Here is a 15,991-nt window from a genome sequence, read left to right as displayed (position 1 = left end):
AAAACAAGAAATTCTTGCTTCTTTTTACTGTATTTATGTTCACTGGTATTTATTCTAATGTTTGTAGTGACAAAAGACACACTTAATGATAAGATGAATGGTTTTAAACAATTTGCTTAGGTGCGTAAGACAATGTTCATGCAAATGGAAACTGTTCTAGTCCTAAACTAACTGAAAATTTTATTTCATACTTATGACTTAGTATTTAGTATACTTAGTATTTAAGTCATTTTAAATCATTAAAATATAACTATAAAATAATTAATAATTAAATAATAATTTATGTATAACTCTGCCTTAATTACTGAGTTTTTCAAAAATGCTTGTTGTCTTTAATAATAATAATAATAATACAAATTGAATATGGGACGAATCACAGCAGTGTCTTACTAGACTCCGGATTGAAGTCTCCTCTGCTCCGTTCCTCTGCAGCCTCACCCACCGCACCCTCAGCCACAGGCCTCTCCTGCAGGACAATAAAGACTTTCTGAGAAACATCATATCATCAGCTCATAGGCTGTAAGTACATAATACTGTGTGCAATCACTTCTTCTACCTCAACTTCCTTCTATAAATATCCCTTCTGCAAGACTCTCTAATGAAATTCACAGATAATTAATGAACATTTGTTTTTTTTTGCCTTTTTAATATCTTTCACACTTCTTCTATTCCTGTTTTAACACGCGCTGTAGGGCTCTGACCTGTGATGATGAGCTCTCCTCTCCCCCACACGCTCCATCTATTTCTCGGGCTGAAGGGGAAACATATTATAATACTCCTGTTAGAACCAATAGACAACATTTGTGACAGTACTGCAGTTGGAAATAATGAGGTTTTCCACACATTATAGGCCCTTTTTGTGAAGTTTTTTCTGTGGTTTAAATCACCTTTGGGCCAAAAGAGTTTCAATATGTGCTTTTGAAATTGCACTCTGTACGTTTTGGGGATTTGGCGACCTCTCTGGTGGAAATGCATAATTGCACACCACGTGTGGAAGAACTTTGTAACGTCAGTTGTGCTTCGGACCACTTCCCCCGAGCGGATGAATCTAAAGATTGTTAGCACATTGAAAGTGTATTCAAAATCAACTCAGTTAAAGCTTGGTGAAGGATGTGGCGTCTGAGGATGTGACTGAATCATCTATTGCTGTCATCAGATCATCAGTATAATGCGGATTTTGCTTTTGAGACCAAAACATCGAGCCAGGCTTTCTTTTTGAGCTGGTGTGTGTGGCATTAATACTTAAAGATGTATGACATAGTCTGAAAAATTCCAGTTAAAGTGACTCGACACCTCTGACTGAATTATTATTACAGGCAGTACAGGGTGACTCACAGCAGCACATGCGCATCACATTTAAGCATGTTTTTCTTCCTGACTCAATAATGCTACTTTTTCAATTTTAACAAAAAATCTTACATAGTGCAGCTTTAACAACAGTTAGGAAAATAAAGCTGTCAAATATTTATGCAAAGTCTACTCTTCATGTAGGGGTGGGTGATATGACAACAAATATTATATCACGATACTTCAAGACATTTTCAAGGTACACAATATGCATCATAAGCTGGAACAGACAAATTGGAACCTGGAGTGCCACATATAACGACACTGTAATAGCAATAGTAATAATTAATTAATAGAAAAAAAAAATCAAATTGAAAAAATTAATAATAGAAATAATTAACCTACAACCACAATGAATGGAGTGTTTTATAAACTGCCCTACACTAAATCCAGTTAAACAGGCCTAAATATGCACACTTTGTAATGAAACATACACCAATCAGGCATAACGTTATGACCACCTCTTTGTTTCTACGCTCATTGTCCATTTTATCCCTCACAGAGCAGGTACTATTTGGCTATTTATAATGGGAATGGGAACACACACTAACACACCGCCACCACGTCAGTGTTACTGCAGGGCTGAGAACAATCCACCATCCAAATGGTACCTGCTCTGTGAGGGTCCATGGGGGTCCTGACCACTGAAGAACAGGGTAAAAGGGGGCTAACAAGATAGATAGATAGATAGATAGATAGATAGATAGATACTTTATTGATCCCGAAGGAAATTTAGCAGCCAGTAGCAGCCACACAACAGGACAGCAATAGTAGTAAGGGTGTAAACAATATAACAGGAAGAATAAATATTAAAAAAAAAAAATAAAATAAAAAAATCTACAGGCATATACACAAATATAAAAAATACAACAATCTGGAATAATATCTATAACCGGAGATGAAAGTGGCAGTGCAATGATGACTGTACCAGGAGGCACTGGTAATGGCATATAATGACAACACTGAATAAATATGTGCAGATATGTACAGGTAACGGCATATAATGACAAAGTATCAGAGAAACAGATGGACTACAGTCTGTAACTGTAGAACTACAAAGTGCTCCTATATAGTACGTGGAGCTGATAAAATGGACAATGAGCATAGAAACAAGGAGGTGGTCATAATATTATGCCTGATCAGTGTACTTAGTCAGTGTTCTTTAAGTTCTGACGACATCCACAATATGCTCAGAAAAGTGTATTGTCACATAATTTATCACGATAACAATTAAATATCGTCATACTGCCCTCCCCTATCTTCATGCCGATTAAACCTTTTGATGAACATGACGATTAGTGTTGTGAAATATCAAACAACTGGAAAAACTGAGTATCCAAAAGAAGGTACAGTGACCCTAAGTTTGATAGATGGTGTATACGGTTAACACCTGCCATACGTACTTGTCTGGACAGATAGTTGTGGATGCTCCTCCACTATTTCATCACTGATTGATGGAACTTGCATGGTTGGCGAATCAGAGGCTCCGGTGGGCGGGGCTGGTGACGGAGTGACAGACTGCAACTGAAGCAGGTAGCATTCAGCCGCCAGTATGGGCCGCCAGGCTACATGCAGCATACTGATAGTGGACTTGACCAAAAACACCGGAGCTGGGATGGACGGTTTCTCTGTATAGAGTGAAACAAGCCAATTTTAAAACACAACCTGAAATTTAAATGAATCTCCTTTTTTTACCTTGTTAGTTCATGTCCACATTCTGGTCTCCTGATTTTTGCTTACATCATCGTACACCAGTGGGCAGGGAAAAACAATATTAGCCAATGATATCAATAACAATATACCCACCACCCCTATGTACCTTTCAGCGACCCTCCCTGATACCATGTTTCAATCATTACGAATTCTGATTCTCATTGACCTTAAAGGGCCCACATTATGGAAAACTAAATTTCTCTCACTTTATTGAAATAAACAAAGTTTGATATAGTATGTAATAGGGGTGGGAATCTTTAGGCACCTCACGATTTGATTACGATTCAGAGGGCTGCGATGCGATTATAAAACGATTATTGATGCATCTCGATGCATCTTTTTTCTCTATACAGGATTTCTATCTTCCTACTGTCTGAGGACTTGGTAGTTTTAAAGCAAAGTGTTTGTAATGATCCATAATGTAAATGCATGTAAATACTTTGCTTTAAATATCTAAAATATCTTTTATTAATAAATCAAATGGAAGTGATGTGGCAAGTGAACTAGAAGGCTCTCATTCAGAGACGCTGCTGCCACTCATCTGCGATAAAATGTGCTGTTACCCTGAAATAAGATCCAGTGGTAATGGGTGTCCACGCAGCGCGTTACAGCCGTCCTCCCCGTTTTCTTTAGTGATTTTATAACTTCGGTTTTTGGTCTCATTGTAAGGGGTATTTTCGAGACTGGACCCTCAATCTCGGCTCCAAAGTGTGCAGCATAGCGCAAAAGCCCTGGTTCTCAACGACTGAGAACAGACAGCAGACAGCAGGTCACACAGCCCCGAGGTCTGGCCTTTTTTCTGGTGGAGATGCTCCCAAGTGGTTATAGCTAAAACTTAAAGCAGAGCGGAGTAAATCTGCACTCTCGTTTATATTTTTAGCCCATACTACGACATTAACACATACTGGACATTAAATGTGGCTCCCAAGCTGGTTTGACTTCGTAGAAAGGACAAAATGGCTCTTCTGATCATTTGTGCTGTGACTCCTGACCTAACCTCGCTTTTAATGCAGAGGGAGCCGGCCGGATTTCTCACTCATCCAGTCGTGTTTTTGTTATGTGCCGCCACAGACTGTCCGGGCGCTGCACTTCCGCACTTCCAAGTTCCGCCCTTTGCGTTCCATCAACATTACATTATAAATTAAATATTTAGAAAATCGATTTTTGACATTTGTGAATCGATTCAGAATCGTTCACGTCCGCATCGTGATGCATCTAAGAATCGAGTTTTTCCCGCACCCCTAGTATGTAAACATTCAAAAAATGTACCATGAACTCTCCAGTTCATACAGTCCACGTATGGAAACTATACTACAAAAACAGCCCATTTTAAATTCACTGTTTTTGTGATGTCACAAATCCAACACAGCAGTTTAACTCCGCTCATTCACACTGAAGTGTATTTCAGCCTGTACTGCTATTTTGAACGAGGCGCAGCACATTCTAAGACATATTTACAGCCAAAATGGTAAAATAGACATAAAATGTTGTGGCTCCAAAGGTAGTTTGATTTTTGTTGGGACAAAAGACTGGACTAGACTACGTTTTGTCTTGTAAAAACACTACATATCATTATAATCAGTGCAAACAAACATTAACGCAGTGAAAAGTAACAAGAAGATCTTGTATTCAGAAAAGTTTCTAGTTAGAAGTACATGGATTTGCTTCCAGGTTGCAGCTCAATGTGCCTGGCCTGAGATCTGTTCAATTCTGTTAGCAGCACACCTGATTTAATTTAATGAAGTATTGATTAGCCAAACGAGGAATTGAATGGTGACTGCAATTGATAGTGGGCTCCTATAAGGAGAGGTTTAGGAATGTTTACATGAACGCAGACATCAAATCAACACTTGTTATTATTAATATAATTTGCATTTACTGTAATATTAGTATTTTTCTGAGCAAATAAACACTCACTGCCCAGATAAATATCTTTTTAAATGTAACTTTCTCAGGTGCTTTTACACTACTGTATATTTTACCTACAAAAAAACTCCTGTTATGTTTTCACCTGTTTCCAGGTACCACAGATCCTTGCAGCACACTTGGAAGTTCCAGCTCTTTTTGTAGCCGTCCCGTCCACTCCAGATATACAGCCGTGTGCCGATGGTTGCAGCACAGTGACCGGCGCGAGCCTTCGGCCAGCGTCTACTCCCTTCCTCTTCTCCTGTGGACTGCACAGCCAAGTCTGACTGCTGCTGCTGGTCCTCAGAGTTCAGACTACACCAAGTCATTGTGTCTAAAGTGAGGTGAGAAGTTATAATACAATTAGATAATAACCAAATTATGGTTATTTTAAATAAGGAAAACGGCATGTGACACATCACAGGTCTTATCTGAATAAAAAAGGTCTAACTTTAACTGGTCAAGTATCATCATCATCTAAACCGCTTATCCTTCTGGGTCGCGGGGAGGAGCTGGAGCCTATCCCAGCAGTCAATGGGCGGAAGGCAGGATCAACAGGTCAAGTAATGTTTGTTTATTTCTAGCTGTGTCTCTGTTAGAAGCTAACACTTACGTTCTACGACACTATGGTAACATATCAGGACATTTTTCAAATTCAAATGCAAGTTTGAAAAGCTAATTTGCGTATTTACATTTCCCATAGAGTGTGCATTATTCAACCCTGGTGTGGTTTTCATGCTTTTGTTACTCAGTGGTCTGGTGACCCACCGCATTATTGTTTTTTTAAATCAATACAGCCATAACAATTTACGTAAAAATACCAGATGTTTAAAATATCTAAGTGGCCAGCGTAGGGTTCTCCTTTAGCAGCTGTAGCCAGTCAGCAGCCTGTTCATGTTGTCCACCCTCAAACACACACACACACACACACAGACACACTAACAGCAGGCCATGTAGGAGGACAACAGAGTGAAGAACACAGCACCTCCACACTTTTATTCCCTGTGGGTTCACCCAACACCACATGTGTAATATAAACGTGTGGGGGGTGAACAGAGTGAAGACACTGAAAATGGGTTATTTTATATGTTCTTCACAGAAAATGAGTAAAGACCAAGAATCTGAGGTTGAAATAATAATAAATCGCATCATTTTTTCTTTTGGTAAAGACTGAAAATGGGTCTCACAGACCTGAACACCACACAAGGGTTAAGACATAATTCAAATTCAAATGTAAAATGCATACTTGCATTTGCATTCCCATTATAACGGCTGGAAAAAAAAAGTTAATATGAAAAAAGTTCTTTTGACATTTTCATTGTCTTAATGGTCTGACTCAAAAATGTCCTGGACAGCCAATGATGGATGCTCTTATTAAGGAGATGCAGGGCCACCATGGGTTAGCGCAGTGTTCCCCAGGTCTGGTCCTGGAGGAACACTGCCCTGCATATTAATGTTTTCACTGCTCCCAACACACCTGATTCAGCTAATCAGAAATGGATTTCCTAAAAGCATCTTAGCACAAAGATTACTCTTGAATGGCAGCACGCGCATCGCAGTGAACACTCTCTCTGACAGCTTTCTTCAGATTATCTTAACAATAAGATGATTTTGGAAAACTGGGCCCAGATCATTAATAACTGCCTATACATAATAGGTGTGTTAAAGCAGGAAAAGCATGAAAACGTGCAGAGCAGTGTGTTATATATACACTGATCAGGCATAACATTATGACCACCTCCTTGTTTCTATGCTCATTGTCCATTTTATCAGCTCCACTTACTATATAGGTGCACTTTGTAGTTCTACAGTTACAGACTGTAGTCCATCTGTTTCTCTGCATACTTTGTTAGCCCCCTTTTACCCTGTTCTTCAGTGGTCAGGACCCCCATAGACCCTCACAGAGCAGGTACTATTTGGGTGGTGGATCATTCTCAGCACTGCAGTAACACTGATGTGATGGTGGTGTGTTAGTGTGTGTTGTGCTGGTACGAGTGGATCAGACACAGCAGTGCTGCTGGAGTTTTTAAACACTGTGTCCACTCACTGCCCACTCTATTAGACACTCCTACCTTGTCAGTCCACCTTGTAGATGTAAAGTCAGAGACGATAGCTCATCTGCTGCTGCACAGTTTGTGTTGATCATCCTCTGGTCCTTCATCAGTGGTTACAGGATGCTGTAGGCTGGATATTTTGGTTGGTGGACTATTCTCAGTCCAGCAGTGACACTGAGGTGTTTAAAAACTCCAGCACTGCTGTGTCTGATCCACTCAGACCAGCACAACACACACTAACACACCACCACCACGTCAGTGTTACTGCAGTGCTGAGAATGATCTACCACCCAAATAGTACCTGCTCTGTGAGGGTCCATGGGGGGTCCTGACCACTGAAGAACAGGGTAAAAGGGGGCTAACAAAGTATGCAGAGAAACAGATGGACTACAGTCTGTAACTGTAGAACTACAAAGTGCACCTATATAGTAAGTGGAGCTGATAAAATGGACAATGAGCATAGAAACAAGGAGGTGGTCTAAATGTTACGCCTGATCGGTGTATGTCAGAGTCACACCATTAACACAATACAAATGAAATATCAGAAGAACTTTGCTTTTCCATTTTTAACTTTTTCAGCCATTATACACAAAAATGCAAATGCAATTACACATTGTGTATTTGAATTTGAATTACGTCTTCTATAATGCACACTCACATGGGAAATTCAGCTGTATATACACGTTTTAATTCAGAGTTTCAATTTGCATTTGAATTTGAAAAAGGTGTGGAATATGCTGCCATAAATTTCATCAAAAAAAGAAGAAGAAGAAGAAGAACACAGCCATGTGCAAATGTTTCGGCACCCCCGGTCAAATGACGTTTTGTTGATTTTCTAAGTGTAATTAAACGAACACATCCTCTACAGAGAACGCTTCTGCATATTTTAATGCACAATTACTGTGTATTTGCTGAAATTAGCAAACTGGAAAAATAAAACATTAAATGTGGCCTGTGCAAAAGTTCTGACACAATTTATGTTTTATTTTTTTCAATATGTTAAACTTAGCAAATAAATAGAAATTGCAAAGTAAAATTTGACCAGATGTGTTAATGTTAATAATAATAATAATAATTTATCTGATTCTTTAAGGCCTATTCACACCAAGTGCAATTTTTTCAGATGGAAAAAATGGGTATGATTTTTTATGTAGAAAACCTTCACATCGAGTCCAATGCATTTTTTAAAAAATATACTCTAATAATACGGAAAGAAGACAGAAGAGGAAGAAGAAATGGATTCCTCGAGTAGCAGCAACAATGAATTAATAGTTTCTTATTTAAACACTGCAACTAAAAAGCAAACACAGTCTACAACAAATAAGACAACATATGGAGTTCCACCACCTCTGAACTGAATCTGAAGCTGCATAATGAGTAATTCCAAAAGTACATTCATGTGTCAGTGGATGAACCGGCACTGCTTCTGCTTGTAGCTTATTGGTCAGTCTTTTTAACGCATCTGTACAATGCAGAAAACTGAGCTGGCACCCATTTTGAAACTTTACACAGCATTGCAGATGGTCAGATTCTGAATTTGTGTGAAAGATAGCACTAATATTCACATGTTCATTTTCAAAACTTATAAAAGTATGACAAGTTTGAACAGGCATTTACTTTTCCTGGTAAGAATAAAGTAACCAAGCACATGACTATAATATGAACCAGAATGTAAACTATAGTATGTTGTGGCCTTGATATTAATTTTGGTATTAATTTACGAAGACTTTCCTCAAGTAACATTTAATAGCTAGGTATCTAGCACTCAGGATATTCGCATATATGCTAGCACTGCCCCATTTCCATCCCTCTATCATAAACGAACAGTCACAACATGCTGAGAACTTCATCATTTGGTATCTTTAGAAAAATGCTGTTAGGTACATACCCAGGTTTAGCACTGACAGTGAGTTTGTACATATCCACTCCTCTCCTAAACTGTTCTGCCTGCCCTCCGTCTCCTCAACCGGCACCCAGCCTCCAAACACAAACATCCTGCACACAGATAAGAAGGTGTTCAACCATACAAGGCCTGACTGATATAATATTTTTTATACGATACCGATATCCGTTTTATTCCAATAACTGATAATATCGACCGATATAATTTTATATTTGTACTTTATATTTATACTGTAATAGTTTTACAGTGCTTTAACAGTGCTTAACTGACTGATATTATGATGAGTTCTCAATCTTGAACTGATCTTCAGTGAAAACGGAGCAACCCAGAATGCTTTGCACTTTGGTGTCTATTCATCACCTCTTATTTTTCATTAGTTCTCTTCGTAGATTTTTTTTGGGTTAGGACATGTTATGCTTATGCTCAAGGTTAGGTCTGGATGCATTCTATATGCTTTTTAATACATATTGTGATCATGTTTAGCGTTCAGATTCACCAGTACCATCATATAATGCCCCAAACTGAGCTGCCCTATCAGGAGAGTTCGAATCCCAGTTGGGCTGCGACAAAAAAGGCACCAATTATCAGCCGATATTATCAGCCACCCAATATATCAGTCAGGCCCTAAAACAATCACAATACATTTCATACATACTAAAAGGTTACATTCAGCAGAATAACACACCAGAGACTTTTAATTTCAAAGGCACATCTTCTATACTGTTCTCTGCCTCAGTGTGTCAGTATAAGCATTGAAAAGTAGGACAAAAAGAAAGCAAAAAATATTTCATTACTGGTTTCCCATCACATTTGAAGAGTGCAGGCTCCTGGGTAGCGGGCATGGTCCTGTTGTTTGAGGTAAAGACCATGTCATAGTCTCTGAAAGACATGGATATAACAAGTGGTAAGAGATTACAGAAAGAGCGAGAGACAAATCAAACAGCACGAATTCAAAGACATTCCAGAAACACTGACTTCTTGTTGCTGTAACTGTGTAGCCCCCATTGAAAGAATAGCTCCACATTCTAAAGTCATTTCCTCCATTATAATTTGAAATATATCGCTTTGTGATGACAATTACTTTTGTTAAATAACAAACAAATGACAAAATTATTGTGGTCAGTTCAGCCTCTGCAGCTCCCCCTCAGGTTCAACTCTGCTATAGGCCTGTATGACATACATCTCAGACAACAAACCACCCCTGATGACAACGCCCGCTTTGCGCCATGTTGTAGTCAGTCTCTGACAATGTTAGTTATGGTTAGTTGTGTGAGAAATGGCCACAGCAAATCACACAAATGATCGAAGCAATGCCATTTTTTTCACCTGTTTATACCAGAAATTCCTACTCGTACAATAACACTAATTTTGGCTAACCTATCTGGGAATTTTCAGTGTTATGTTAGTTAACGTGCCAAGTAATCGTTCACTTTCCTACACTGGGATTAATAATATCCTACTTAAACACAAGAGAAGCTTGGAAATCCCATACAGCCCATCCTTCTCTGAGATTATAAGATGAGATAGTTTGTAAAATCATGCATGTGTTTCATCAGTATTACTGTAATCATGTTAACAGGCTATGTTAGGGTCACAGAGTAGTTACGGTGACAGAGATGGACCAGTATTGTCAGTACTGTCTCTGTTAGCTTTTTAGCATAATAGCTCCCCTTCCCCTGCTAAACGGTCCAAAGGGTCCATTCTATTTTGAGCATTTTCTGGAGTTGAGTTGGGGTGGAGAGAAAATAGCAGGGTGTTGTTATTCTTCATCGATCATCAATCAACTCATTTTATCAACTAAAGCACCATCTGAAAGTAAACTCCTCATACCTACCTATTACAACTCATACGGTCAAAAGTGCTCAGAGCTTACCAATGTCCAGCTGCCACAGGTCTGCTAGTCTCTTCCCACACATGCCCCCAAAAATGTAAAGCTTTGGGGAGGTGCCGCCCTTTCCGCCATACGCCACACAGGTGTGGGACTCCCTGGGAGGGGGACCCCCGCCTTTCGTTTCAGGGATGCTCCAGCCTTTCACACCTGACTGCGTCTGCAGCTCCAGCTCGTAGAAATCGTCCAGGTACCTGCAGAGTGCCGTTAAAGAATGAGTGCATGTGAGTCGACAGCAGGGGTTGCACAGACCAATTAACTAGTTGGCTAGTTGACTAGTTTATCCACTAGTTGCCGCAAGAGGGGGCTGTCGACTAGTCGGAAAAAGAGGAAAAAACAAAACAAAACAAACAAAAAAAAAAAACACTACCAATGATGCAGGCACACGGTAAAGAAAGCAGCTCTTCTGCGAAACAAACACACTTCGGTGGTCTGGAAATACGTCAGAAAAGACTAATCCAATTCTACAGTAAACTGCACAACGTGTAAAGCTCTACTTAAGTACAATAAAAATACTTCTGCAATGCAGAACCATCTCAAAATGAAGCAAAATGAGTTTTCAAAATGTCATATCGCAGACGAAAGACGACGACAAATAGCGAATTTGCTTGTCAGCTTCATTGTCATAGATATTCCACCACTGTCTGCTGTTTCTGGGGAGGGGTTTAGAGACACAATTCACTTTTTTGAGCCAAGCTACACAATCATATCCAACTATAGCCTTTGGAATACAAGCACCCAGCAGTGCAGCGCTCTAACAGCGAGTATGTCCACAGAGACGAAAGGTCGTAGCATCTAATTCACTACCGATCTATGGACATCTTGCACTTTGGAGCCGTACATCAGTCACCGCTCACTACAGACACCAAGGAGTTAAAATCAAGAGTGCTGGGCACGACAATCATGCCGGAAAGATGTACCGCGGTCAAGAAGGAAGGTAAGGAAGCACTGAAGATGGAAGTTGAATTGAGCCCGTCTTTGGCTGTTATTTGACATACGATTTGACGAATTCTTTGCTGTTGTCAATCAACTTTTAACTGCACTAATAAAAAAACTACTTCTAGCTATGGAAATTACGACTAGTTGACTTTTTTTGAATAACTAGTGGACTAGTAAAAATTACTAGTCGTGCAACACCTAGCGGACAGAAAGGCAACTTGCACATCAGTGACATTACATAAGTGAATAAACATCTGTTTCAACAGAGCCTGTCTGACCGTGATCAGACAACTGACCCAAAACCACGCTCACCGTGGCACGTTGCCGTTCGGGTCCTCGCTGTCGTTGGCCAGCCCTCCAAACAAGTAGCACTTGTTACCATGAAGAGTGAAGCTGTGTCCGATCCGAGGGCAGGGGGGTAAGCCGTTCTTCGGGGAGCGGGGCTTCAGCTTCTTCCACAGCCAACGACTGGCCTGAGAAAACAAAGCAGAAGCACAGTGATGCTTCTGAACTCAAACGTTTGTTTCTCCATAATTCATCTCATGTCTCTGGTTAAATGTGAATGGCTTCTCAAGGTGTTACCATTTACAGATCCCTATAACTTAAAGGGGCACTGCAGCCGAATTAAAAAAAAAAACTATTGCTATATCTTCTGTAAACATGCCTCTTCTCCTCATACAGTACTGTCACAATAGTCTCTAGAGTGAGATTTTCTGTTTTTTAAAGGAAAACCCCCTTCTGGTGATGTATCTTGGAGGTAGGAGGAACTTTTGAAAAACTACAGCTGTTTGGGGTGGATTTTTGGAGGCAGTGTGTGTTTTTAGCGAGCTGACAAATGCTGAAAGAAACCAAACAGCTAACATTAATGCTGGGAAGCCAAATATTACATCTGTGTCAGCATTCTTCAGCGCCATGGGGGGAAATTCTAACAGATGGTATATTTGGGTAATGCATGCTGGGTATTATAGTGAGAGAACACTGACAGACAAAAACAAAATCATAAATTCAAACAAACGAGGCTGAGGGATGCAGCGCTGTGTTAAGAATATTGCATAACAGGACAAATATTGTATTAAAAAAGGTCCACATCCTATATTTTGGTTTGTATTTTTAATTTTCCCTCATGGTCCTCTTGTAACATTTGTGTTGTTTTATACAGCACAAACTGCCATAATTCATTTTTACATGACCATTTTCCAACCTCTCTTTGTCTCCTAAGATTAAACAGGCTGCTTTTGTTACTGACTTTAATACTGATATAAGATGAATGAGCTCTGTTCTGATTGGCTGCCCTGTATTGTGCCTCATTCAAAAAGCACTCAGAGGTGAAACACTGTTTAGAACACGAGTCGGCAACATGCGGCTCTTTTGCTGTCCTTTTGTGGCTCCACAGCAGGATTAGACTTTTAGGTGAAAATAAAATGATCCTCCTTTGAAGTAAAATAAAGCTCTGCTGATCGTTCAACACAGTTTTAGCAATAAATGGTTTTAACCGCTGGAGTTAATGTAGAACTGCTAATTCACTGTATAACTCTGAAGGTTGCTGTTTACAGCAACGCAGTCAACAATCTCACATAGCTAGTGGCTAACAAAAAGGCAAAGAAAAAGATTTAAGACGAACATTGATGATTTGGAGACTTATTTGCATTAATAATCACTCCAGTTGGTTTGCTGATAAGTTTAATCTGCAACGAGAAACTGTCAAACATTAAAAAGTCGTGAAGCTCAAGTCAGCTTCTCATTCACCAGCTTCTTGTTCAAATTTTTCACGATCCACCTTAAATGGTGCAGCACTTAGCTACATAGTTAGTTACATTCTGGCATCTCAAGCACCATTTAAGGTGGGACGGGAAAATTTGAACAAGAAGCTGGCAAATGACAAGCTGACTTCAGTCTCGATAAAAGTCGAATGTTAGCAAACATTTTACAAGAAGCTCTACTTTTGCTGAAAAGTTTCCTGCCGGAGATGTGAGAGAAGCGGCTATAGCTGAGCTAAAGCTTAAAGCAGAGCAAAGTAAGTCTGCATTTTCGTTTACATTATATTTTTAGCCTATACTAGCACATCAGCACATACTGAGACATATTTACAGCCAAGATCATGAAATGTTACTTGAATAAAATGGACAAAATATTGTGGCTCCCAAAGTGGTTAGATTTATTTTGAAACTTGACAAAACGGCTCTTCTTAACATTTGGGTTGCCGATCCCTGGCTTTGAACATTACTGTGAATTGGTGTGGCTAAACTACTGTTTGTAAATATATGTAAATCAGTTCTTGTGACATCAGAAACAATGAATTTGAAACAGGCTGTTTTTGTAGCATAGTTCCCATATATGGACTGGGGAAACTTTGAAACTAACAATGTTTACATATTACTCCAAACTCATTTTTATTCTTTAAAAAATCAAGGCAAGGTTGGGTTTATGAACCCATTTGGGTAGTTTTGGGCTAGAATGACCCTTTAATCCAATCCACACAGTGAAGGGTGAACTGAAGAGACAGGTTGAAGCCCTCACCTGCAGCTCGTACAGGCTGTTGCTGTACTTGCCAAACTCCACCATTCCCCCAAACACCAGGATTCGTGTGCCCTCACAGGCGAAACCATGAGCGGCACAGCCGGGGGGGATGTCCCCTCTCACCGCAGGCAGGAACCACTGCTTGGAAACTTGGCCACAAGAAAGAGGAGAGAAGGCGAATGTAAGTACAGTAGAACATGCAGAAATAAAAGGTGCGGGTTTTGTTCTCTGAATAAAGCTAGAAATATTTTATTAGCTTCCAAACCCAACTGAAGCCAGTCAGCCAACAACGAGGGGAAATTTGGCCTTCTATTTGAAATTTCCCGTTCCACCTTAAATGGTGCTGCAGCTACATTCTGTCGTCTATTGTAACTGCTGCACCATTTAAGGTGGAACGGGAAAATTGGAACTAGAAGCTGGACTGATGCGCCACAATTTCGCTGCTGCACCATTTAAGGTGGAACGGGAAAATTCGAACTAGAAGCTGGACTGAGGCGCCAGAATGTAGCTGCTTATCATTTAAGGTGGAACGGGAAAGTTGGAACTAGAAGCTGGACTGAGGCGCCACAATGCAGCTGCTGCACCATTTAAGGTGGAACGGGAAAATTCGAACTAGAAGCTGGACTAAAGCACCAGAATTTCGCTGCTGCACCGTTTAAGGTGGAACGGGGAAATTCGAACTAGAAGCTGGAGTGAGCCGGCAGAATGTACCATTTAAGGTGGAACGGCAAACTTGGAACTAACTTAGAAGCTGGACTGAGGCGCCAGAATGTAGCTGCTGCACCATTTAAGGTGGAATGAGAAAATTGGGACTAGAAGCTGCTGAGGCGCCAGAATGTAGCTGCTGTACCATTTAAGGTGGAACGGGAAAATTCTAACTAGAAGCTGGACTGATGCTCCAGAATGCAGCTGCTGCACCATTTAAGGTGGAACGGGAACATTCGAACTAGAAGTTGACTTCAGCTTCGTTCGCTAAGTTCAGCTAAACCGCCATCAGGCCAGTGAGTGTAAATACGGCTCAGTAGCGCAGTTAAGTTACCAACAGCATACAAGCTTTTTTAAAGCGTGCTTGGTCCCTAAACTCGCGAGAGTCTCTTATACAGTAAGTTATGTTTTTATACTGTATTCACCAGCACGTAACTCCCACCTGTGTTGTAAACATGGAGGTCCTCCGCTATTCCTTCATTTCCACCCCCAAACACGACTATGAGCTCCCGGATAGCCGCCGCTCGGTGTCCGTGCCGGGCCCGAGGAATGGGTCCAGTAAAAGACTGGACACGTCTCCACACCGGAGCTTCAGTAAGCATAATAAACGGACAAAATAAGTAATGAATCAACTATGAGCCAGAGGGGCAACTCTGTAGCGGCATTGAACGTCCCGGAGTTTTGTATCTGATTGGCCGGCTTCGAACTGGCGGCGTGCCGTCCTTAAAGGGGGCGCTCCAATTCAGTGCGTAAGCCCTTATTCACTTAACCCACTTTCCTAGTTGTACTCGTCAAAGCCGCCATGCCTGAACGTGTGTTTTTTGTTTGTTTTTGTTTAATATGGTCCTTAATAACCTCTGTAAGCTTTTGCGTGTCACCACCCAATAAATGCGGGGACGTATGAGGTCAGAGGTCTCGGATCTTTCCGAAGTCTAGGGGAAGTGAGGAGGGCACATGCTCTCTGAACTGGAGTGGCCCGTGTGTCTGTTGTTCGCCTGTTGGTGCCTCGGCGGACTTCCA

General features: G+C 40.5%; 1 protein-coding gene across 1 annotated transcript in view; it reads right to left on the bottom strand.

Annotated features, from left to right (window-relative positions):
• hcfc2 (host cell factor C2) overlaps nucleotides 1-15,747 on the bottom strand; it is a 22,675-nt gene extending 6,928 nt beyond the window's left edge. The window contains exons 1-10 of the mRNA XM_036577632.1: nucleotides 15,414-15,747; nucleotides 14,267-14,415; nucleotides 12,062-12,222; nucleotides 10,796-11,004; nucleotides 9,717-9,801; nucleotides 8,908-9,014; nucleotides 5,072-5,299; nucleotides 2,751-2,975; nucleotides 702-751; nucleotides 391-466 (exon numbers count right to left, since the gene is read on the bottom strand). Coding sequence (XP_036433525.1) covers nucleotides 391-466; nucleotides 702-751; nucleotides 2,751-2,975; nucleotides 5,072-5,299; nucleotides 8,908-9,014; nucleotides 9,717-9,801; nucleotides 10,796-11,004; nucleotides 12,062-12,222; nucleotides 14,267-14,415; nucleotides 15,414-15,573 — 1,450 coding nt within the window. The 5' untranslated portion in view covers nucleotides 15,574-15,747. The remainder of the gene's footprint in view (nucleotides 1-390; nucleotides 467-701; nucleotides 752-2,750; nucleotides 2,976-5,071; nucleotides 5,300-8,907; nucleotides 9,015-9,716; nucleotides 9,802-10,795; nucleotides 11,005-12,061; nucleotides 12,223-14,266; nucleotides 14,416-15,413) is intronic.
• Nucleotides 15,748-15,991: the final 244 nt, after the last annotated feature.

This window comes from Colossoma macropomum, unplaced genomic scaffold, assembly GCF_904425465.1.
Source record: "Colossoma macropomum unplaced genomic scaffold, Colossoma_macropomum, whole genome shotgun sequence".
Classification (NCBI taxonomy): Eukaryota; Metazoa; Chordata; class Actinopteri; order Characiformes; family Serrasalmidae; genus Colossoma; species Colossoma macropomum.
This window is presented reverse-complemented; position numbering and strand designations above follow the sequence as displayed.